Source organism: Acipenser ruthenus, chromosome 17 (assembly GCF_902713425.1).
Source record: "Acipenser ruthenus chromosome 17, fAciRut3.2 maternal haplotype, whole genome shotgun sequence".
NCBI classification, from domain to species: domain Eukaryota; kingdom Metazoa; phylum Chordata; class Actinopteri; order Acipenseriformes; family Acipenseridae; genus Acipenser; species Acipenser ruthenus.
In genome coordinates this window covers 33726575-33750312 of record NC_081205.1, presented here as the reverse complement: position 1 = coordinate 33750312, position 23738 = coordinate 33726575, and the positions used below count along the sequence as shown (strand labels likewise).

At 45.8% G+C, this 23738-nt stretch overlaps 2 protein-coding genes across 10 annotated transcripts in view; both read left to right on the top strand.

Annotated features, from left to right (window-relative positions):
- The window catches only part of LOC117422938 (26S proteasome non-ATPase regulatory subunit 2), an 11874-nt gene extending 281 nt beyond the window's left edge, over nt 1-11593 (top strand). Inside the window, exons 2-21 of the mRNA XM_034038185.3 lie at nt 817-873; nt 1307-1471; nt 1697-1818; nt 2039-2263; nt 2758-2916; nt 3048-3192; nt 4845-4905; nt 5160-5306; nt 5746-5852; nt 6044-6171; nt 6466-6553; nt 6988-7150; nt 7541-7642; nt 8081-8226; nt 8408-8491; nt 9224-9392; nt 9703-9797; nt 10124-10250; nt 10448-10566; nt 11126-11593. Coding sequence (XP_033894076.3) covers nt 817-873; nt 1307-1471; nt 1697-1818; nt 2039-2263; nt 2758-2916; nt 3048-3192; nt 4845-4905; nt 5160-5306; nt 5746-5852; nt 6044-6171; nt 6466-6553; nt 6988-7150; nt 7541-7642; nt 8081-8226; nt 8408-8491; nt 9224-9392; nt 9703-9797; nt 10124-10250; nt 10448-10566; nt 11126-11308 — 2592 coding nt within the window. The 3' untranslated portion in view covers nt 11309-11593. The remainder of the gene's footprint in view (nt 1-816; nt 874-1306; nt 1472-1696; nt 1819-2038; nt 2264-2757; nt 2917-3047; nt 3193-4844; nt 4906-5159; nt 5307-5745; nt 5853-6043; nt 6172-6465; nt 6554-6987; nt 7151-7540; nt 7643-8080; nt 8227-8407; nt 8492-9223; nt 9393-9702; nt 9798-10123; nt 10251-10447; nt 10567-11125) is intronic.
- A 2018-nt stretch (nt 11594-13611) lies between these two features.
- Nucleotides 13612-23738, top strand: part of LOC117422894 (eukaryotic translation initiation factor 4 gamma 1-like) — a 46853-nt gene continuing 36726 nt past the window's right edge. For 8 of the 9 annotated variants that reach the window (XM_058990463.1, XM_058990462.1, XM_058990461.1 and 5 more), the window contains exon 1: nt 13701-14081. The gene's annotated coding sequence lies outside the window, so the exon portion shown is untranslated. The other variant, XM_058990454.1, reaches the window with a different exon arrangement.

Sequence of the window (23738 nt, the reverse complement as noted above, 5' to 3'; positions counted from 1 at the left end):
GGAGTTTGGGTGAACAGGCTTCACATTATACTGAGTCACTGCCGCTGACAACATGGTGGTGGAGGCGCAGGCCGGGCTAACTAAACTGTGCAGAACAATGTAACTGTTCGTGTGTTTCTCTCATACACTGACCCACGGGAGCTAAAGAGATACCGCTGTTATAAAAGTGAATTGCGACAGGCGATGTATAGTCTGGCCGAGCATTCAAACCAAACATACATGGATGACACGGATATGAACTACAGTAAGGACGTTAAGAGAATTAGTCATGAACATTGTTGTTTTTACTTAGTATTTTAAAGAAACAAATAAGATGTTTGTTATTAAGTAAAAATAACACACTGGTACGGTAACTAAACGTTACTATGCTATCATATTATTTAAAGTCAGATGCATGTCTTCTAAAAACCGCTATTGGTAGCTCTAGTATTGACCACACACATGTATTATCCTAAGTGGCGTATCAGGTAGAAACCGTGCCTGGAAATGAGTGATATGCATGTAGCTGTTTACATGAACTTCAGTGTTGGGCTCAGAAGGGATGGTTAGACCAACGATATATTTTTTTAGACTAGCCAGCCCGGGGACCTGACTGCTGTTGACTTATACACGTTAATGTTCGACGCTATTTATATAATTTATGTGTGGTTACATTTAACTATTAAATTTAAAAAAAAATGTTTATGAACAAATCTGAAGATGTTTATTATTTAGGGATCTGATGAAAACACTCAGTATTTTAGCGGACTAGGTGAAAAGGGGGACCCTATTTGTATGTGCTTGTAGGACTATTTTAACTGTGTTGTGTTCTTCCAGTCTGAAGAGGATAAACAGCTTCAGGAGGAGCTGGAGATGATGGTGGAGAGACTCGGTGTAAGTATGGATTCATCGAGCCTCCAGGTGGATTTTAATCTGGGTCCTGTGTAATAGTATGCATGTTTCCATATCCATATGTTCACATGAAATGCATACGAACAATGCATGTCCAGTAATAAGATAAAGCAATACTTGGGGCCTGACTTCAGTACTGTGAGTGGATAATCTTTTTATTTATAGAAATAGGTTCCCTCTACTTACCACTAAAGCCTTTGAAAATTTGTTCTGATTTTCTCTTGTTAAATTTTCAAATTTAACTTTCTCCCGACTTGTTCAGGAAGAGAGATGCAACAAGCTTATATATGATCTGAGATCAATAAAACTGAAACCAGTTGTCAGTTTGTAGCTTGTGATGAGAAGCATTCCCAGTTACACACAAGGGTAAAGGCCACAGTGTCCCGGTGCTCACCCCTTGTTTGTGTTCCTCCAGGAGGAGGACAGCTCTCTGTACCGCCCTGCTCTGGAGGAGCTCCGCCGGCTGATCCGCTCCTCCACCACCTCCATGACCTCCGTCCCCAAGCCACTCAAGTTCCTGCGGCCACACTACGCCAAGCTGAAGGAGATCTACGAGGGAATGGCCTCTGGAGACAACAAGGTGAGGCTGTGCTGGGCATGCAGAACTTCAGCCTGTCCTCCTTGCAGTGCAGTGCATTCGAAGGCTCTCTAAGCACAAGCAGGTTTTTAATGTTTTTAAAACTGGATTTGTTGTACTTCCAGGTTTTTGAATGGCTCAAGTTAAAGCTCAGTGAGACAAAGGAATATATCTGTTCCAGACAGTTGTGTATGGATGTATGTAGTAATTATTGTTCTCTTTCTGCAGCATTTCTGTGCAGACGTCGTGTCTGTGCTGGCCATGACGATGAGCGGGGACAGGGAGTGTCTGAAGTACAGGCTGTTGGGATCCCAGGAGGAGCTGGCTTCGTGGGGACATGAATACGTCAGGTAGGGAACACGGTCTGGGGCTTGGGGAGGGGCAAAGGTTGAGCAACTCAAACAGCACACAGTTACACATTTCATAGCAGTATGCATGCCAACGTTTGATAGAGACTTCTGCTAAAGCAGCAGGTTCATTTAGCTTAGGAATAGATAGTTGTTCAGGCTTTATAATCGGTTTCAATGAATCTATGCGTACGCCCGGTTCTAAATTGGCTCGTACTTGCAGGCACCTGGCCGGGGAGGTGGCGAAGGAGTGGCAGGAGGTTGATGAGAGTGATAAGAACCAGCAGGACACTCTGCTCAAGCTGGTGAACGAGATCGTCCCGTACAACATGGGGCACAACGCGGAGCACGAGGCCTGCGACCTGCTCATGGAGATCGAGAGGCTGGACATGCTGGAGCTCTACATCGACGAGAACGCCTACTCCAAGGTCTGCCTGTACCTCACAAGGTAATACTGCGCTCATTATCCAGGGACAAGGCAGGGGGTGGGTGAACAGCAAAGTGTTTTACTGAACGTTTAATTCAGTAAAACACTTGGTTTTTAATTCTGTAGACTTGTGATGAATTGTAAACCACTGTAACAAAGAACGTTATTATTATTATTTATTTATTAGCATTTATTTTCTTAGACGCCCTTATCCAGGGCGACTTACATTTTTTTCTTTTTTTTTCTTTTTTTTTTACAAGATATCACATTTATACAGTTGGGTTTTTACTGGAGCAATCTAGGTAAAGAACCTTGCTCAAGGGTACAGCAGCAGTGTCCCCCACTGGGGATTGAACCCACGACTCTCTGGTCAATAGTCCAGAGCCCTAACCACTACTCCACACTGCTGCCATACTGTAAAGCTGTATATAAATACTGAATCCAGTCTACATTGGAAATGAAAGCTGAAACCCTGTTTGTTTACGTGCCTGCTTGCCTCCCTCCTGCCCTCTCAGCTGTGTGAGCTATGTCCCGGAGCCAGAGAACTCTGCCCTGCTGAAATGCGCCCTGAATATCTTCCGCAAGTTTAGCCGCTATCCAGAGGCGCTGCGGCTGGCGTTGATGCTGAATGATATGGAGCTGGTGGAGAACATCTTCACCTCCTGTAAGGAAATGTGAGTGAGCTCAAGGGTTGTCTGTTGCGTTTTCAGAGCCTGTGGTGTTGTCAGATTTCTGCAGACTGCACGTTAAGAAAAAAAAAAAAATTCTAAGTCTGCTATCGCTCCTCCCCTGCTGCGTTCTCCAGAGTTACTCAGAAGCAGATGGCGTACATGCTGGGCCGGCACGGTGTGTTCCTGGAGCTCAGTGAGGATGTGGAGGACTACGAGGACCTGACGGAAATCATGTCCAATGTCCAGCTCAACAGCAACTTCCTTGCCCTGGCTAGAGAGGTGTGTCTGCTGTCCTACTGAATACAAAGAAAGTGTACAAGATACACTAACCACCTGACTAGACCACACTGATTCCCTGCAACTAAAGGACCGATTTATCTTTTATGCCAACTGACTTTAATTGGCGCTTGTTTTTTAAAAAAAAATTAAAATTAAAGGAAGGTGTGAACAGGATGGCTTTGCAGGGGTGAAGTCAGACCAGAAACAGACTCAACACAAGGAATGGCAGGGCAAAACTGAAGCGCAACGGCGCTCAGCGCGTTTATTAAATAACAAAAACAAAAGATTTAACCCTTTGCGGTCCATTTATTAATCGCGCGTCAGGCACGCCAGGTCTAATTAATTTTCACACGCGCAGTTAATTTTATACGCGCTGTTTAAAAGTATTTTTTTTCACAGTCAAACGGGTTTAAATGGCCCTGCATATCAACAAAGCACACACTAGGCATCTCCAGCCCCTCCCCAGCCTTTTGTTTGCTATAGCGTTCAGCTGTGTAAGAAATAAATAATAATAATAATAATAGTCGTACATACCGATCGATCATCTCCAGATCACTCGTTTTATCACCAATCTCCTCAATAATGCGATCCAAGTCATTATTCTATTACTATAACATCTGAAAAAAGCTCTGCAAATGTCCATGATAGTCTCAGTGCGCTGACGCACTTAGCCAGCTTGTTTATTATGGACGCCCATTATCTGATACCTGATACCATGTATGACTATTCATGAAATACGCCTTTTTTTTTTTTTTTTTTTTCCCCCCGACTTGTCTCGGCTCCTGTCGCTACCACTCGGCAATTGAATGGTTTTCTCGGCTTTTTCCGGAGAAAAAACGACTAAACACCCGTTTATTACGTTGCTATAATGATGTCGGACCCAGTCCGACAAAGGACCTGTGAGGAATAATTGCAATGTCGGACCCAGTCCGACAATGGACCGCAAAGGGTTAAACAAACACAAAACAAAAGGGCACGTTGGCCAAACAAACAGAACAAACAAGTAATCTTTAAACCAGAACGAGTACCTAAAGGTCTCAGTTGGTAGCAATCGCCTTTCTTATACTCGCAGTATTGTTTTACACTCCTCCTCTTAGCTCTCTCGAGCATTCTTCACCCTGAACAAAGACAGCTGCAGGCTTTTATATTCCAGCCAAGGAGTTAATCTAGTTATTAATTATCTTATTACCCCTTGGCCATATCTGCACGAGTTTAATAAGGATGCGTGACTGTCAGCTAGTTAAATAATCAGTAGCTGATCAGTCACGCATCCTCACAAGGTTTTATAAACAAAACACAAAACAATAACAAATAATGGCGTTGGCTTTCGTCCGCGCAGCAAATAATAATAATACAAATAATAATACAGTGCACATATATATAGAGAGGCGGGACACTCCGCCACGAAGGTTACTGATGTAACTAAACTAGCAACAGACAGCAGAGACACACTTGAGCCCATAAATGAAAGCATCTAGGGGGGAGGGGGAGGGGCTACACAATGTCTTCTGATAGAAATTTGAAGATTAAAAACCAAAAGGCTTCTCCAGGTTTGTGCTGATAATTCTCAGTCCTGTGATCAGTTAGTCAGTTGTTTGTTAAAGGTGGTGTTCTTTGCATTATCATGTTAAATGTTGGTCTTCTCTTTTCAGTTGGATATCATGGAGCCCAAAGTGCCAGATGACATCTACAAAACACATTTAGAAAACAACAGTAAGTCAGACTTCAGCTCTTTGGTTCTTCAGAAAAAAAACCTCATTACTTTACCTGTGCTTAGTTGTGCAGTCTGTATGACATCAGTTTAGTTTAAAGATTTAAACCAGAAATTTTAAATTGGTACTACAATAAAGCTACAACCAAGAGCACAATCTGCTGCATTAGAAAGTAACGAGTAACTCCCCAGTGGATAGTTGGTTGGTGCCCCACTAGTAGTGCCGTGTCCCCTGACCCTGTCTCTGTCTCTGCAGGGTTCGGGGGGAGTGGAACTCAGGTGGACTCTGCCCGGATGAACCTGGCCTCCTCCTTCGTCAATGGCTTTGTGAACGCAGCCTTCGGGCAGGACAAGCTGCTGACAGACGATGGGAACAAGTGGCTCTACAAGAACAAAGATCACGGTGAGACAGGCACAGGAGTGCCAGTGTGTGCCTTTCCTGTGGGTGTAGTTGTGCAACCCTAGGACTGTGAAATCATGACGCTGATGTCTATAGGGCTTTTAGTGAGACGTGCCGAACATCAAGTACATTTCACTTTGTTTTTCTTGTTTGGTAGTTCTTTTAAAGCTTCTATAAGGATATCGGTTCCATATAATATATATATATATATATATATATATATATATATATATATATACACACACACACTTATTTTTAAGTCGCAGAGCAAAATATATTTTAAAGACAAACTTTGTCCTTGTCAGCTGCTTTGGAATTTAGGATGGCTGCCCTCTCCCTCTCTCACTTAGTGTTCACGTATGTAAATGTTTTTGTGTTTTGTGTGCGAGTCCGGATGCCTGCTGCTGATTTACTGGTGTGGTGCTGTGTTCCTGTATTGCAGGGATGCTGAGTGCCGCAGCTTCACTGGGAATGATCCTGCTCTGGGATGTTGACGGAGGGCTGACACAGATAGACAAGTACCTGTATTCATCAGAGGACTACATCAAGGTGAGGCAGGTTAACTGTGGCAGACAGTGAGGGCCCAGTTCAATTAGGTGCCTTGCTCAAAATGTTGTTTCATTACCTATGTAAAAAGTGTTTTATTACCTTGATTCAAAAAGTGTTGATTTTCATGCAGGGCTCGCAGCAGTGGGTGATATATTGCAGTTTCATGAATCTCACTGTCTCTCTCTCTACAGTCTGGTGCTCTGCTGGCCTGCGGGATTGTGAACTCTGGAGTGAGGAACGAGTGTGACCCGGCTCTGGCACTGCTCTCAGACTACGTGCTGCACAACAGCAATGTCATGAGGATCGGTTCTATCTTTGGGTAAGGGGCAAAAAGAATATATCAAGTCTCTTTCTTAATGGACCTGCAGCCTGGGGGAGTTCCCGTTTGCTTACTGTAATGTGTGTTTAGACTGACACAAATAAGCACCAAAATAAAGACTTGAACACGCATTTAGCATTGATATATTAGAACACATATGCATGTGGTACGTATTGTTAAACTGGCTTTTATTTAACTAATTTATACACTTGGTTTAATACAGTTTAGCCATTAGTATGTCACGTTCAAGTCGTTTTTAAGCTGTGCTAACTTTGATTCTGTCTCTGTCTCCAGACTGGGACTGGCCTATGCAGGGTCCAATCGAGAGGACGTCTTGTCTCTGCTGCTGCCAGTGATGGGAGACTCCAAATCCAGCATGGAGGTAAGTAAGCACAGGCTTGCATTCAGTGTCCAAATCGCTGCTTTTGCATCTATCTGAGCAGGGATGGAAATAAGATTCCCATTGCGTAGCAGTTTGATCCAATCCTGGTTTTACATGTCTCTGGACATGGTAAAGCTGTCTGTTACTCACTGGTTACTACATTCCTGCCTCTTGAAACTATTTGCCATTCCAGCCGGGCATCTTTGGAGTTTTGTTGTGTGGAGCGCATGTCCTCTTGGACACCGGCTGGTTAATGTTGTCTCTCCTCTTGTCCTCCTCCTTCTCTCCCTCTAGCAGCATGTCCTCTTGGACACCGGCTGGTTAATGTTGTCTCTCCCCTTGTCCTCCTCCTGCTCTCCCTCTAGGAGCATGTCCTCTTGGACACTGGCTGGTTAACGTTGTCTCTCCCCTTGTCCTCCTCCTGCTCCCTCTAGGTGGTTGGCGTGACTGCGCTGGCCTGTGGTATGATCGCCGTGGGTTCCTGTAACGGGGACGTCACCTCCACCATCGTACAGACCCTCATGGAGAAATCTGAGCAGGAGCTGAAGGACACCTACGCCAGGTGGCTTCCTCTCGGACTGGGCCTCAACCACCTGGGTAAGGAGAGACTGCACGCACTCTGGCACAGTGTGCTTGCACTAGCGTGAACAAAACACGCTGACATACCAATTCATCAACACATGGCCAGGTGCACTGTTGCGTTTCAAATCTGTGTATCTTCCTGTTTGCCTGGTTAGGGGTGATCGAATGTGAAAACCACGAAACATTTGTGATATTATATGCTGCAGAGCTTCTGTGTTATTTATGACATACAAACTGAAACACAGGTAACAGTTGACTAGAGGTTGCTGTGTGTGTTTGGCTTGAAGTCTTCTAGCTGGTTTGGGCAATGTGAAAGTCCACTCAGTGTCGTTCTTAAAGGAGGAGCTGTACAGTAGTGGCGGTTGGTGCTGTGGGTGACTGTGGCTCTTGGATCTTCTTTTTCAGGTAAAGGAGAGGCGATTGAAACCACGCTGGCTGCGCTGCAGGTGGTCCCAGAACCCTTCCGCAGCTTTGCCAACACACTGGTGGATATCTGTGCCTACGCAGGTCAGTACCTCTACTTCCATACTGTTCTGTACTAAGCAGAGGAGGTTTTCAGTCAAAATAGAGTAAAGTGTGAATAATATTGCATACAAAATATGAACAATTGTTATTTGGGTCTTGGTGAGAAATGTTCTTAGTTTTCAGTTTCCACTTCTCACCTGAAGAATATGCTTGTGTCGTCTCTCAGGCTGGTGTATAGAATTATTTGAATGGAAATTGCTGTGCATTGTCTGGCACTTCCCTGGTAGTGCCCATGCTGGGAGCTCCAGTCCTTGCTGACCCCTGTGTGTGTGTGTGTGTGTGTGTGTGTGTGTGTGTGTGTGTGTGTATCTCTCTATCTCTCTATCTCTCTATCTCTCTATCTCTCTCTCTCTCTCTCTATCTATCTATCCTATCTATCTATCTATCTATCTATCTATCTATCTATCCATCCATCCTCAGGTTCAGGCAACGTGCTGAAGGTCCAGCAGCTGCTCCACATCTGCAGCGAGCACTACGAAGCCAAGGAGAAGGAGGACGACAAGGACAAAAAGGACAAGAAAGACAAAGAGAAAAAGGAGAGCTCTGCAGACATGGGCTCCCACCAGGTACAGCCGGGCTTGCTAGACTATAGCCCTTAATTATGAAACTACTACTGCTAATAATACCAGCAGCCATTGAAGTACTGTAATCTGATGAGAAGCAGCTGCAGCGAGGAAAGAGAATGAGTCTAATTGATGGTAGCTGAATGATTGCTATCCTTGTCTGCCCCCTCTGTCTCTCCCATAGGGTGTTGCAGTGTTGGGCATCGCTCTGATTGCAATGGGTGAGGAAATCGGAGCGGAGATGGCTCTGCGAACGTTCGGGCACCTGGTCAGTGTTTCCTTACTCCTTACATGTCTAGTGTTTGTGCTCGGGCAGAGTGATAATCGTTTTGTGCCGCAGCACATCTGTATTTATCTCTTCCTTTACCAGGTCTGTTTCAGTGTGTCTGGTATTTGAACAAAGGGAGGAATCATTCGCTTCTCCTATAATTAGTTCCCAGAAGCAAAGCAGAGCTGCAATGGGAGACCTCAGGCTCTGCAGGAAGTTATGCTAATGCATCAGTTGGTTTGATTTTTAATTGCACACTGAAGACCATTGAAAGAATGACAGTCCTGGCTGAATCCTGGTGAAAAAGTACCTCCTACCCTGCTTAATTAACTGTAACTCCCCTCCCCATACAGGACATTGTGTTTTTGGGGGCTGTTATCTCTCAATAACAGAGGTGTTTTTTTTTTTTTTTTAATGAACTTCTATATGCATAGTTTTTACACTGGTACTCTATAGCAGTGGTGCACAACTCGGTCCTGGAGGACCGATGTCCCTGCAGGTTTTTATTCCAACTGCACCCTAAAGTACTTTATTGCACGTTATTAGAAGCTTAATTGGTCCAATTAACTAATTTAGGGTATGGTTAGAACAAAAATCAGGAGAGACACCGTCCCTCCATGACCTGAGTTGTGCACCACTGATCTATAGCTATACAGTTCCTGAAACACACACACACACACAGAGGTTGTGTTGCCCCAGGTTCCTCACTCCCTTCTCTCCCTGCCTGTTCAGCTGCGGTACGGAGAGCCCACCCTTCGCAGAGCCGTCCCCCTGGCGCTCGCTCTCATCTCCGTCTCGAACCCGCGCCTCAACATCCTGGACACACTCAGCAAGTTCTCTCACGATGCTGACCCCGAAGTCTCCTACAACTCCATCTTCGCCATGGGCATGGTGGGCAGCGGTGAGTCCAGCAAAAAACACTTCCTGAACCAGATCTGCTTCAGTGTGTGCTATTTGCACAAAGGGAGGAATCAAATCACTTGTAATTGCTTCTCAGAAGCTAAGCAGAGCTGCAGGAAAATCTCTGAATTTACTGGTTTAATTGCATAGAATAATGGGTTCCTGCTGAGCCCCCAAATTTCAAAGTATGTGTTTATATGCAAGGTAGTACACCTCTAAAAACAATAATAAACGTGATTACTGTAGTTTTATTGTTACAGGAAAAAAAAAAGTATAAATATAAGTAACAGTCCTGTGTTTTTCATTTGCAGGAACAAACAATGCCCGTCTGGCAGCCATGCTGAGACAGTTAGCACAGTATCACGCCAAGGACCCCAATAACCTCTTCATGGTTCGGCTGGCACAGGTGAGCCCCTACCACACCTTCTGTCATAGGCTCATGAAATGCAGGCAGGGAGCCCGGTTTACTGGACTCTAGAGATGAGGTTACATAGAGAGGCACCGGTGTGCACATCATGTCTAACATGGTGTAAAGTTTGTGATCCTGCATTCATGGACCTGTATCTGTATAAACCCCTGAGAGTAGAGGACTTGAATTGGTTTTAACCTGGCTTGTGTCCTCCATTTGAAGGGTGTGTGTCATGCTTGTTTTGTGATCAGGCTCTGTGTGTTTGTGTTGGTTTGCAGGGTGTGTTTTGTGATCATGCTCTGTGTGTTTGTGTTGGTTTGCAGGGTCTGACGCACCTGGGGAAGGGAACGCTGACACTCTGCCCCTACCACAGCGACAGGCAGCTGATGAGCCAGGTAGCTGTAGCCGGACTGCTTACTGCCCTCGTCTCCTTCCTCGACGTCAAGAACAGTGAGTGCTTTCGTTGAGTGAGGCTTTGTAACCAGCCTGTACATGACCACATCTATAGGGTACCACTGCACGTGTGGGATTGGTTGCTCATTAAAAGCCTTTTTAAACATGTTTTTAATCTGTCCCAGTACTGCTGTGTGTAAGGGGAGTTTGTGGGTTGATTTAATGACTTGTGTCTCCTCTTTGTTTTTTCTCAGTAATCCTTGGAAAGTCGCACTACGTCCTGTACGGACTGGTGGCAGCTATGCAGCCCCGCATGCTAGTCACATTCGATGAGGAGCTGCGGCCCCTGCCGGTGTCTGTGAGAGTGGGACAGGTGAGGGGGACTCCAGTCAAAACACTGAAGCTATTGATGATTCTGTAGCTGTTATTCAACACTCTGTTCATGGACTTTTTTACTGGATTAAATCATGTATTCATTTATTTTTTTTAATATCAGACCAGGATGCCACACCTTATGTAGTATTGTTTAACAATCCAGCACTGTAGACTCCGGCAATAAAATATGAAAATCAGTGCTTAAGTGAAATGGTGAATATCACTCCAAAACGCCAGGGAGAAAGTAACCCTACAGCAGAAGATTATCTGATTTAAAATATATTATTATTATTATTATTTATTTATTTCTTAGCAGACGCCCTCATCCAGGGAGACTTAGAATTATATATATATATATATATATATATATATATACGTATATTTTATTTCTTGTTTTATTTACACAACTAGAATTGTTAAGTCGCACACCTGCAATGAAAATGGTATGGCTTTATTGTAGTGTGTTGAAGACAGTGCAATGCTCGCGACTCTTCCTGCTTTGGCTGAGAGAAGACTGTTGAAGTGATTCACTGTCCGTGCTCCTTCCCTCCTTGTAGGCTGTAGATGTTGTGGGCCAGGCTGGTAAACCCAAGGCCATCACAGGATTCCAGACCCACACCACGCCGGTGTTGCTGGCGCACGGAGAGCGGGCGGAGCTCGCCACAGAGGAGTACCTGCCTGTCACGCCCATCCTGGAGGGGTTCGTCATCCTGCGCAAGAACCCCAACTACGACGCCTGAGCCCCTCCCCAACACAGCTTTTACAGTGTGTGAACTCTCTGCCTTCCCATTCAGGGCATAACAACACCGTTCTCTCCGCAACCAACAAAAAACAAGCAATGTGCTACCACATGCAAAAAAACAAAACAAAAAAAAATTAGAAGAAGCCAAAAGAAAACGTGACTGTTGCTGAAGGTGGCTTTGTTATTTGTTTTTTGTAATAAGGGCATGAAATATATATATGAGTTTTTTGTTTTTGTTACAGTACTGTACAAGGTTATTAAATAAAGTTATTTCTGGTCCACAGGGGTTGCCCGGTGTCCCAGTATATATATATATATATATATGTGCACAATTCAAAGCTCACCCAATCCATACTGTGTGTGTGTGTGTAATATATACAGCTCTGGTAAAAACTGAGACCACTGCAAAATTATCAGTTTCTCTGGTTTTACTATTTATAGGTATGTGTTTGGGTAAAATGAACATTTTTGTTTTATTCTATAAACTACTGACAACATTTCTCCCAAATTCCAAATAAAAATATTGTCATTTAGAGCATTTATTTGCAGAAAATGACAACTGGTCAAAATAACAAAAAAGATGCAGTGTTGTCAGACCTCGAATAATGCAAAGAAAATAAGTTCATATTCATTTTTAAACAACACAATACTAATGTTTTAACTTAGGAAGAGTTCAGAAATCAATATTTGGTGGAATAACCCTGATTTTCAAGCACAGCTTTCATGCGTCTTGGCATGCTCTCCACCAGTCTTTCACATTGATGTTGGGTGACTTTATGCCACTCCTGGCGCAAAAATTCAAGCAGCTCGGCTTTGTTTGATGGCTTGTGACCATCCATCTTCCTATTGATCACATTCCAGAGGTTTTCAATGGGGTTCAGGTCTGGAGATTGGGCTGGCCATGACAGGGTCTTGATCTGGTGGTCCTCCATCCACACCTTGATTGACCTGGCTGTGTGGCATGGAGCATTGTCCTGCTGGAAAAACCAATCCTCCAAGTTGGGGAACATTGTCAGAGCAGAAGGAAGCAAGTTTTCTTCCAGGACAACCTTGTACTTGGCTTGATTCATGCCAAAGCTGCCCGATTCCAGCCTTGCTGAAGCACCCCCAGATCACCACCGGTCCTCCACCGCATTTCACAGTGGGTGCGAGACACTGTGACTTGTAGGCCTCTCCAGGTCTCCGTCTAACCATTAGACGACCAGGTGTTGGGCAAAGCTGAAAATTTGACTCATCTGGGGGTGCTTCAGCAAGGCTGGAATCGGGCAGATTTGTCTTTGTGAAGGACGCATGAATCAAGCCAAGTACAAGGTTGTCCTGGAAGAAAACTTGCTTCCTTCTGCTCTGACAATGTTCCCCAACTCTGAAGATTGGTTTTTCCAGCAGGGCAATGCTTCATGCCACACAGCCAGGTCAATCAAGGTGTGGATGGAGGACCACCAGATCAAGACCCTGTCATGGCCAGCCCAATCTCCAGACCTGAACCCCATTGAAAACCTCTGGAATGTGATCAAGAGGAAGATGGATGGTCACAAGCCATCAAACAAAGCCGAGCTGCTTGAATTTTTGCGCCAGGAGTGGCATAAAGTCACCCAACATCAATGTGAAAGACTGGTGGAGAGCATGCCAAGACGCATGAAAGTTGTGCTTAAAAATCAGGGTTATTTCACCAAATATTGATTTCTGAACTCTTCCTAAGTTAAAACATTAGTATTGTGTTGTTTAAAAATGAATATGAACTTATTTTCTTTGCATTATTCGAGGTCTGACAACACTGCATCTTTTTTGTTATTTTGACCAGTTGTCATTTTCTGCAAATAAATGCTCTAAATGACAATATTTTTATTTGGAATTTGGGAGAAATGTTGTCAGTAGTTTATAGAAAAAATAAACCCGAGCATTGTCAGTTCCTTTCTTTGGGAGTATGACTGATGAAACTGAGGCCAAAACAGTTCAAAACGAGAGTTGACGTGTGAGAATAAACGTGTAGTTCATTAGACTAACATTTTAACCGACACCTTTACAAACAGTAAAAAAAAAAAACTAACAAACAACTACGTGCAACTATGACACTGCGCTGTGCAGTCGGAGGCACGCGTCCCGTGGCCGGGGAGTCTCCGAGTTATCCTCAAAGCAGAGGGCGAGCTCGGATAAACGACTGACTTCATGGACTGGCATAACTTCTGGGTCGTTCGCGTGCTCCTGCATCACATGACGGGGGTGAGGAAACCTCACCCGGAACTCACATTGTGATCGACGCGGATACGTCAGATTTTTCACCCATCACGTGACGAAGGTGAAGGCATCCCCATTGTGATTATCCCGGAAACGCCGCGCGGGTTACGTTAGGCTCCGTCCGGCTCTGCGGACTGAAGGAGAGAAAGGTAACGCAATGGCTCCCTGCTTCATTCTCTGCTAAAAACTGAACCCCGTGGAAAGCTCGCTGCTAATCCGTCTCCATCCGCACTTTAAACATGGAGATCGAGCTCGCCGGCTCGCACGGGGGGCAAAGGCACTGTTTATAAGAGATTCCCAGCGCTGTATTGTTATGTTTCATTTCTTCTTTTTTGTATGTTTCTAGGGATTTAAAAATCACACACACACTACTCTCCACCATCACCCACCCAGGGATAGGACACCCTCTCCCCGGATTTGAGTACAGAAGGAATTGTAACACGCAAAAAGTGCATTTAAAGAAACTGAAGAAAAGCGGTCCTTTGTGTGCGAGCCCTCTCCTCTCCCTTTCTACGCCTTCTCTTTCATTTTTTTTGGTAAGGAACTCCTGCTTTTATTAATTTTACATGAACGGTGTGACATTGTAAGTTTTTGGCGATGTTGTGTTTTGTATTCCCGGTAAGATTTATTTGAATGCATGTTAATATGTTGAGCTAGATGCAAACTGTGCTCTGTTTCTTCCCCCTTTACTGCGAGGTGTTTTATTGATCGGTTAAAATAAGTATTTTTGCCTTTTTCGAATGCAGCCCCGGTCCTGCGTTTTTAATTCGCGTTGTGTTTCCCATAAGAAGGCGTGGAGTAAGAAATGCCATGCGCAGGTATTATCGTGGCCGATATATTAGTATTATTGTTGTAATGTTATCAAAATATATTTTGGATAACGCTGTGTAATGAAGCTGTTTCTTCTTGTGTCGGCGTGTGACTCGTATCATTGCGCAAGCTGGTTTCGGTGGCACAGCGAGTGAGACCAGAGATCATAGTTTAGTAGGCCCCATGCTTTAAAAAAAAAAAAAAAAAAAAAGAGGCTGTATTTGCGGTTAGTTTGTAGCAACTTTACGGAGCCGAGGGAAAATATTTACGTTTAAACAAATGGATTGTTTCGGCTGCGTTGTGATGATTTTAAGTGTTGTTTTAAACCCATGATCGGTGTAAAGCCAGGTTGAAACAGATGGAGGGTGCTAGGCCCCCTTACCATCCAGGCCCTCTTTGTTGAGGGTTGAAGTATTTTGTTGCTGCTTATTTCTGTTAACTCGTGGCTCGGTGTACAGGTTGCTGTGTGAGTAAGTGCGCCAGGCGAGACGCATTTAACAGGTGCTTCAATGTCAAGTTTCCTCTTATTTAAGACATGAAAACGTTTTGAATTTGGTTCTGAAAGTATGGCGCTGGCAGGGTCAGGGTTAGTAGTACTAAAGTCAGCAAGGACCGAGTTTCCATATGCTTTTTTTTACCGTTTTATTTTGTCTATTTATTATTTTAAACAGTCAATGTTTTTATTTTCAACTCCTTCAGTTTTGACACGTATATTTCAAACACATGCCGTGGGTATGTAAGGAGTCTGCTTCGGTTATATGAAATCGCCGTTAACACGGAGTAATCCGAGTCTGTCATTAGTGAACAGCCCGTAGTTTAAGTGCATGCTACCCTGACGGTACAGCTGTGTAATTTAAGAAAGCTGAAGGACCTGTAACAGAAATAGTTGGAGTTGTTGTATTTGTGTATTAAGCTCGCTTTATGACATGGCGCCCTCCCCCTCCCAGTACTATATCTTTTAAATTCATATTTCTTTGCTTTGTAACGGTATGTCATTGTTTTGCTTTGGTCGACAGACACACTGCTAAATCCCCTGACAGCATGTACGTATAAAGGGGGATTATAATCTGTCAAATAAAATTCAGAACAAGCTAGTCTTCTACACATCCATGTTAATTAATAGCACGTTTTCAAATACTATTTACAAAAAGTTCTGACTTGTGTTTTTGGTTTGGATCCCTTCATTGAAAACATCGGAACTGAATTTGGTGGAGGTTTGACCAGTTTTCTAGTGTCTCGAACACAGTTTGTGTATCTCTAGTGGCCCCTTTAAATAAACACAGAAAGGTTTTGGTATTTGTTTATCGAGTTAGATTTCCGGATCAAATCTGATATCAAGACAGTTGTAATTTTATTTGAATTTTTTCTCGTTATAGGTGGAAGCTTGTCTAGTTTTGCAAGCCCTGTTTTTACAGCTGCGGTGGTATTTCGTTTATATATATATATCACACACACAGTGTTTCAACATTACGAGAATGATTTGTCACTGTTGCTAACTTGCTAGTAATAGTGTGAAAGGTTACTCCTCATAAATCTCGAGTCATCATATTCACGAACCGTCGTCACTTCCCCTGCTGTAATGATACGTTATATTAAGAAGTAAACGACTTGCTTTCATAAGTGGATCTTCATTGTATAGGTGAAGTTTTAAAAATGCAGTTTAGAAAAATAAATAATTCAGCAGGCCTTGTTTTTAAGTTGGTTTTCTAGAAAGCAGTGACGTGCCCTTGGACTGACATGTGCGTACACAGCCCCGATTATATTACTCTTAGTAATCGGACAGAATTTGACCATTATTGAGCACAAACTCCAGAATGTTAACTTGCCATCGATTGTTTCAAAATCGCACATGTTGTAAAATTAAACACACCGTTGCTGTGAAATACATTTTTGTATCCACAAAATAAAAAATAGAACGAAACGTGTATTGTGGATACTGCAGAATCAGCCATTTAGCAGTTAACCCGTGTCGGCATACTTAAGTATTTGTTTAAGTCACCTTTCTGCCCAAGTCCTGGTGTAGAATGACACGTTGCATGGTACTCGTACGTAATGGAGGCCTCAGCGAGCGCAAGGAGAAATCTCTATCCATTAAAGAAAAAAACAAATCCGAGGCGAATCCGTGCTGTAACGTGCTTTATTTCACTGGTGGCGGTTGTTGCGTTTGTGGTTTTAATGTGTTAGGATTAATGGTGGTTTGAATGACACGTGTCTGAGACAGCGAGCCGGGGACAGAAGCCGGGTGCGCACCCGCTGAGCAGGAACCACGTGGTGTGCCGGAGCTCTGGGATCTGAAGCAAGCATGGTGCAGATTGCTCAATACTGCGAGCCGCCTAGATCTGCGTGCATCGCGGTGTAAAAACCACTGTAGACCGGTGAGATGTATCTGTTTACCCGAGTCATCCTCCATACTATTTATTTATTTATTTTGCTTCAAACACGTGGATATGGTACTTTTATTTCGGGCAGCAGTGTGGAGTAGTGGTTAGGGCTCTGGACTCTTGACCAGAGGGTCCTGGTTTCAATCCCAGATGGGGGACACTGCTGTTGTACCCTTGAGCAAGGTACTTTACCTAGATTGCTCCAGTAAAAACCCAACTGTATAAATGGGTAATTGTATGTAAAAAAAAAAAATGTGTAAAAAATAATGTGATATCTTGTAACATTTGTAAGTCGCCCTGGATAAGGGCGTCTGCTAAGAAATAAATAATAATAATAATATTTCGACAGGATCATGCACTAGTATTGTATTTGTTGGTGTGGTGGGAGATGCAGCCTTGCATTGTAATTCAGTTGGCTTGGTGTAATTTCAAGCAGTTCATGCTTGGGGATTTCTTCGTACTCTACACAGGAGTCATTCTGTGAACACTTTCCTGTCTAGAAAGCTGCTGCCTCTGCTGCTACCTGGATCACAGCCTCATCCCAGGTGCTGCCAGCAGTAGGGATTGTAGATTTGCAGGGTATATACACACTAGCAATAGGGATTGTAGATTTGCAGGGTATATACACACTAGCAATAGGGATTGTAGATTTGCAGGGTATATACACACTAGCAATAGGGATTGTAGATTTGCAGGGTATATACACACTAGCAATAGGGATTGTAGATTTGCAGGGTATATACATACTAGCAATAGGGATTGTAGATTTGCAGGGTATATACACACTAGCAATAGGGATTGTAGATTTGCAGGGTATATACACACTAGCAGTAGGGATTGTAGATTTGCAGGGTATATACACACTAGCAGTAGGGATTGTAGATTTGCAGGGTGTAGAAACACTAGAAGCAGGGATTGTAGATTTGCAGGGTATATACACACTAGCAATAGGGATTGTAGATTTGCAGGGTATATACACACTAGCAATAGGGATTGTAGATTTGCAGGGTATATACACACTAGCAATAGGGATTGTAGATTTGCAGGGTATATACACACTAGCAATAGGGATTGTAGATTTGCAGGGTATATACATACTAGCAGTAGGGATTGTAGATTTGCAGGGTGTAGAAACACTAGAAGCAGGGATTGTAGATTTGCAGGGTATATACACACTAGCAATAGGGATTGTAGATTTGCAGGGTATATACACACTAGCAGTAGGGATTGTAGATTTGCAGGGTATATACATACTAGCAATAGGGATTGTAGATTTGCAGGGTATATACATACTAGCAGTAGGGATTGTAGATTTGCAGGGTGTAGAAACACTAGAAGCAGGGATTGTAGATTTGCAGGGTATATACACACTAGCAATAGGGATTGTAGATTTGCAGGGTATATACACACTAGCAATAGGGATTGTAGATTTGCAGGGTGTAGAAACACTAGAAGCAGGGATTGTAGATTTGCAGGGTATAGAAACACAAGCAGTAGGGATTGTAGATTTCGGGACCCTCCTCTTGGGTACCTGACTGGATTCGGTTGTCTTTGTGCAGTAGAGCAGAGGATTGTGGAGACCAAGCATTCCTGTGTAGAGGCAGTGGATAAGCTCCTAGCTCATCAACCTGTTGAGGGAATATTGGAATAATGCCATGCTTGATAGTACAGTGCCTCTGGGATGGGAATAAGTCTCCCATTGCAGAGCACTTTGAGCCATTCCTGGTTTTACTAGGAGTTTAATAACACACCCAAGCTTGATCCCTATACACTGTGCCTAATGAAGCTGGCAGGAATGGATCAAGCTGCTTTGCAATAGGAGTCTTATTTCCATCCCTGTCTTGATGTGGAGCAGCCAGCCAAGCTTATTGTGAGTTCTCCCAGTTGGTAAAACGTCTAGACTCTTCAGTGCCTAAAAGCAGTAACTAAACCGTGTCTGAAGGAATGTAGTTGTGTTGCAATGAGATGTGATGGTGGACTCATACTGGCCTGTTTGAACATGACAGCTGTCAGTGTTCAGTTACCTTGTTTACTGTTGTGTGCACACTCCGTTTGGTATTTCATGGCAGTACACCTCATAACAGGTTACAGCAGTTGGATCACATGCACTGTGTGCACTACCTGGTGATTTAACTGAGTGTCGGTATTTGCACATTCATGCGTGAATTGGATCACTTGTGTGTGACATAGGCCTTTGAGTATAGCTGATAGAAGGCATAACCTACTTGAACAGTCTTGGATTTCAGATGCTTAAGACGTTCTTTAAATGGCAAGGTCCTGGTGTTTCAGTGATGCATCATGCCTGCATAGTCTTGGAATGACAGTGTAACTAACCTAACCGTGGTATGAAGTAGTCTTCCAGATTTAGTGCGAGATTGCAGGCTCTTGTGCAGTTTTCAGATGGGTGGCTTTGAGTCTTTTGAGAGGAGAAAGTGAATGTTGACAGTGTTACTTTGATAATCCGGCGTTGTGAAGGTGTAGCACCTGCATGTGTTCTCCTGGGAAAGTGCTGTTGGCCTGAAATTGAGGCTTTGATCGGGTTGGGCAGTTCCTGGCTGAACTGCTTGTAAACCATCAGGCGGCTCTACTGCAGAAAAACAAATCGATGCTGAAGAGCGCATTCACCTGGTGGTGTACTTAATGATCTGTGACTGGATAATATGGGTTATAGTCTGCTCTGTCCAGCAGCCTGACAATCTTACCCTTAATGTTTGCACAGCACCATCACCACCACTCCAAAAGTACAGTGCAGCGCTTAGAAACCAGCCCCCCGATCTAGGAAAACTCAACCTGCGGACAGCTGTGTGTGCAGGCATGTCTGTGTGCAGGAGTGCTCTAAAAGAGTCTCTGCTCTCTGATGCTGGTGGGTGTGGTTTGTGGTTTCTGCTCTTGCCTCTGCAGTGCAGCAGAGAGCCTGCGATCTGATATCCGTGCCTTCCTTCCACGTGTGCACCCTTCTCTCAGCCAGCCAGGGAGGAGGGAGGGCTGCTCCTGCTCCTCCAGCCCCTCGCTTGCTTACTGTACTACAGTAGGGCCTGGCCATGTTTGGGCAATGCTCTGAGCCTGAAGAGGCACACAGATCTCCTGTGGCATTTTCCAGGGCAGGGTGCATTCACATGCAGTGAATACCCTTCAACAGCTGCAGCGCTGTGGGCTTTGTAGTCGAGCATGCATCAGGTTGTGGAGTAATTGACGGGGTAAGTTTTTTGTTTTTTTTTATAATTCTCTCTTGTCCCTCATGTGTGGTGCTACATATGAATGTGTTTTAAATAAGTAAAACCATTGTACAGTAGTGGGGTGGGACAGGGCTGGAACTAAAATGAATATTAAGAAAGGTATAGTGGTGGGAGTGGATCAGCAGTCATAGCCTAGTCTCAAATCTTAGGCAGAAATTCGGCTTGTGTGTAAGTCTGTCTGGCTGTGTGTGTTGGGGGGGATGGACGAGATTCCGTCATGCAGTGCTGCTGTCAGCTGCACCTGATGCATTCGTACTTCATTTCTGGCTGCGTTGTGTATAGTAATGTGCTGTGTTCGGTTTGTGTTTCAAAGTGGAACTGCTGCTCTGCCCTGGCAAGGATGTTCATTTTTTTGGTGCGACGCCTCTGTCAAGTTTAACTGTTTTAATGACAGCCATCTTGGTTGAACCCCTGGCCTGTGTTACAGTAACGTAATAAAGCCCGTTAGTCCGTGTTGCCCTGTGACTGGGAGGGGTCCAGTGGGATGGAGTTCATTCTCGCCCTGTGACTGGGAGGAGTCCAGTGGGATGGCGTTCATTCTCGCCCTGTGACTGGGAGGAGTCCAGTGGGATGGCGTTCATTCTCGCCCTGTGACTGGGAGGAGTCCAGTGGGATGGAGTTCATTCTCGCCCTGTGACTGGGAGGGGTCCAGTGGGATGGAGTTCATTCTCGCCCTGTGACTGGGAGGGGTCCAGTGGGATGGAGTTCATTCTCGCCCTGTGACTGGGAGGGGTCCAGTGGGATGGCGTTCATTCTTACCCTGTGACTGGGAGGAGTCCAGTGGGATGGAGTTCATTCTCGTCCTGTGACTGGGAGGAGTCCAGTGGGATGGAGTTCATTCTCGTCCTGTGACTGGGAGGAGTCCAGTGGGATGGCGTTCATTCTCGCCCTGTGACTGGGAGGAGTCCAGTGGGATGGAGTTCATTCTCGTCCTGTGACTGGGAGGAGTCCAGTGGGATGGAGTTCATTCTCGTCCTGTGACTGGGAGGAGTCCAGTGGGATGGAGTTCATTCTCGCCCTGTGACTGGGAGAGGTCCAGTGGGATGGCGTTCATTCTCGTCCTGTGACTGGGAGGGGTCCAGTGGGATGGCGTTCATTCTCGCCCTGTGACTGGGAGGGGTCCAGTGGGATGGAGTTCATTCTCGTCCTGTGACTGGGAGGGGTCCAGTGGGATGGAGTTCATTCTCGTCCTGTGACTGGGAGGGGTCCAGTGGGATGGAGTTCATTCTCGTCCTGTGACTGGGAGGGGTCCAGTGGGATGGAGTTCATTCTCGTCCTGTGACTGGGAGGGGTCCAGTGGGATGGCGTTCATTCTCGCCCTGTGACTGGGAGGGGTCCAGTGGGATGGAGTTCATTCTCGTCCTGTGACTGGGAGGAGTCCAGTGGGATGGCGTTCATTCTCGCCCTGTGACTGGGAGGGGTCCAGTGGGATGGCGTTCATTCTCGCCCTGTGACTGGGAGGGGTCCAGTGGGATGGAGTTCATTCTCGCCCTGTGACTGGGAGGGGTCCAGTGGGATGGAGTTCATTCTCGTCCTGTGACTGGGAGGGGTCCAGTGGGATGGCGTTCATTCTCGTCCTGTGACTGGGAGGAGTCCAGTGGGATGGCGTTCATTCTCGCCCTGTGACTGGGAGGGGTCCAGTGGGATGGCGTTCATTCTCGCCCTGTGACTGGGAGGGGTCCAGTGGGATGGAGTTCATTCTCGTCCTGTGACTGGGAGGAGTCCAGTGGGATGGAGTTCATTCTCGTCCTGTGACTGGGAGGAGTCCAGTGGGATGGCGTTCATTCTCGCCCTGTGACTGGGAGGGGTCCAGTGGGATGGAGTTCATTCTCGCCCTGTGACTGGGAGGAGTCCAGTGGGATGGAGTTCATTCTCGCCCTGTGACTGGGAGGGGTCCAGTGGGATGGAGTTCATTCTCGTCCTGTGACTGGGAGGGGTCCAGTGGGATGGCGTTCATTCTCGTCCTGTGACTGGGAGGGGTCCAGTGGGATGGCGTTCATTCTCGTCCTGTGACTGGGAGGGGTCCAGTGGGATGGCGTTCATTCTCGCCCTGTGACTGGGAGGGGTCCAGTGGGATGGAGTTCATTCTCGTCCTGTGACTGGGAGGGGTCCAGTGGGATGGCGTTCATTCTCGTCCTGTGACTGGGAGGAGTCCAGTGGGATGGAGTTCATTCTCGCCCTGTGACTGGGAGGAGTCCAGTGGGATGGCGTTCATTCTCGCCCTGTGACTGGGAGGGGTCCAGTGGGATGGCGTTCATTCTCGTCCTGTGACTGGGAGGGGTCCAGTGGGATGGAGTTCATTCTCGTCCTGTGACTGGGAGGAGTCCAGTGGGATGGCGTTCATTCTCGCCCTGTGACTGGGAGAGGTCCAGTGGGATGGCGTTCATTCTCGCCCTGTGACTGGGAGGGGTCCAGTGGGATGGAGTTCATTCTCGCCCTGTGACTGGGAGGGGTCCAGTGGGATGGCGTTCATTCTCGCCCTGTGACTGGGAGAGGTCCAGTGGGATGGAGTTCATTCTCGCCCTGTGACTGGGAGGAGTCCAGTGGGATGGAGTTCATTCTCGTCCTGTGACTGGGAGAGGTCCAGTGGGATGGAGTTCATTCTCGCCCTGTGACTGGGAGGGGTCCAGTGGGATGGCGTTCATTCTCGCCCTGTGACTGGGAGGAGTCCAGTGGGATGGAGTTCATTCTCGTCCTGTGACTGGGAGGGGTCCAGTGGGATGGCGTTCATTCTCGCCCTGTGACTGGGAGAGGTCCAGTGGGATGGAGTTCATTCTCACCCTGTGACTGGGAGGGGTCCAGTGGGATGGAGTTCATTCTCGCCCTGTGACTGGGAGGGGTCCAGTGGGATGGCGTTCATTCTCGCTGCTCCTGCCTGCAGGTGTGAGAGGCCGGGCTGCAGTGCAGAAGGCTGCTCTCGTCACGTCTGGGCTGCAATGCCAATGAGGTGGCACTTGGATGGTGAGGAGTGACGCTGGGACAGCCTGTGCTGGTCGTTAGGCGTGTTGGGTAGAGATTGATCCCTGAGTCTGGCACCTGGTATTCTGGGGGTGTGATGCAGCGCTGAGGAAACGCGACTGGACTGAATTGGCGAGAGGAACAGAGGTTAATATGGAACGTCTCTTCTAGCACACAGCGAGTGTGAATGGTGAGGGGTGTTGCTGTCTCATCAGTGCCTGTTAATCGCTTCAATCCACTCGTGTCATTCTGTCTGAAGCGTCTCAGTCCTTCCCATTGCTTCTCGGAACAGGATTGTGCAGATATCAGGTATGTAACCCAGGGAGCGGTTTGGAAGGACAGGCAGCAGGCTTGAGTTGTTTCTGCCGCCTGCCTTGCATGTAGGGGTGCTGGCCCTCCTGTGTTAGAACGATGAATAGTTTTCATTTAGCCCAGACTCTGCGTCATCTTGGAGAACGTGGTGTGACAGCTTTCTGTGCCCGTGCCTTGGTCTCGCTGCACCCTCACTGCACTTTCCATACCCGGCTGCTTTTGTTCACCAGCCATTAAGAGAAATGCACATCAATTGTATGTCCCTCCTGAATCGAAGCCGGGTTGTGTGTGTGTGTGTGTTCTGGCTGTTTCGTCAGTCTGTGTGTGTGTGTGGCACCAGCGTACCAAAGATCCTGACTGGTTAAAAATAAATAAATAGGCCTGAATAACAATCCTGGGCTGTGGAACCAAGATTTAGCCCGACTTGCTTCTAATTGTCTGGGATTGTTTACTGCCTTCGAGTATTTAGACTTTACCTTCCTTGCCATTTTAATTG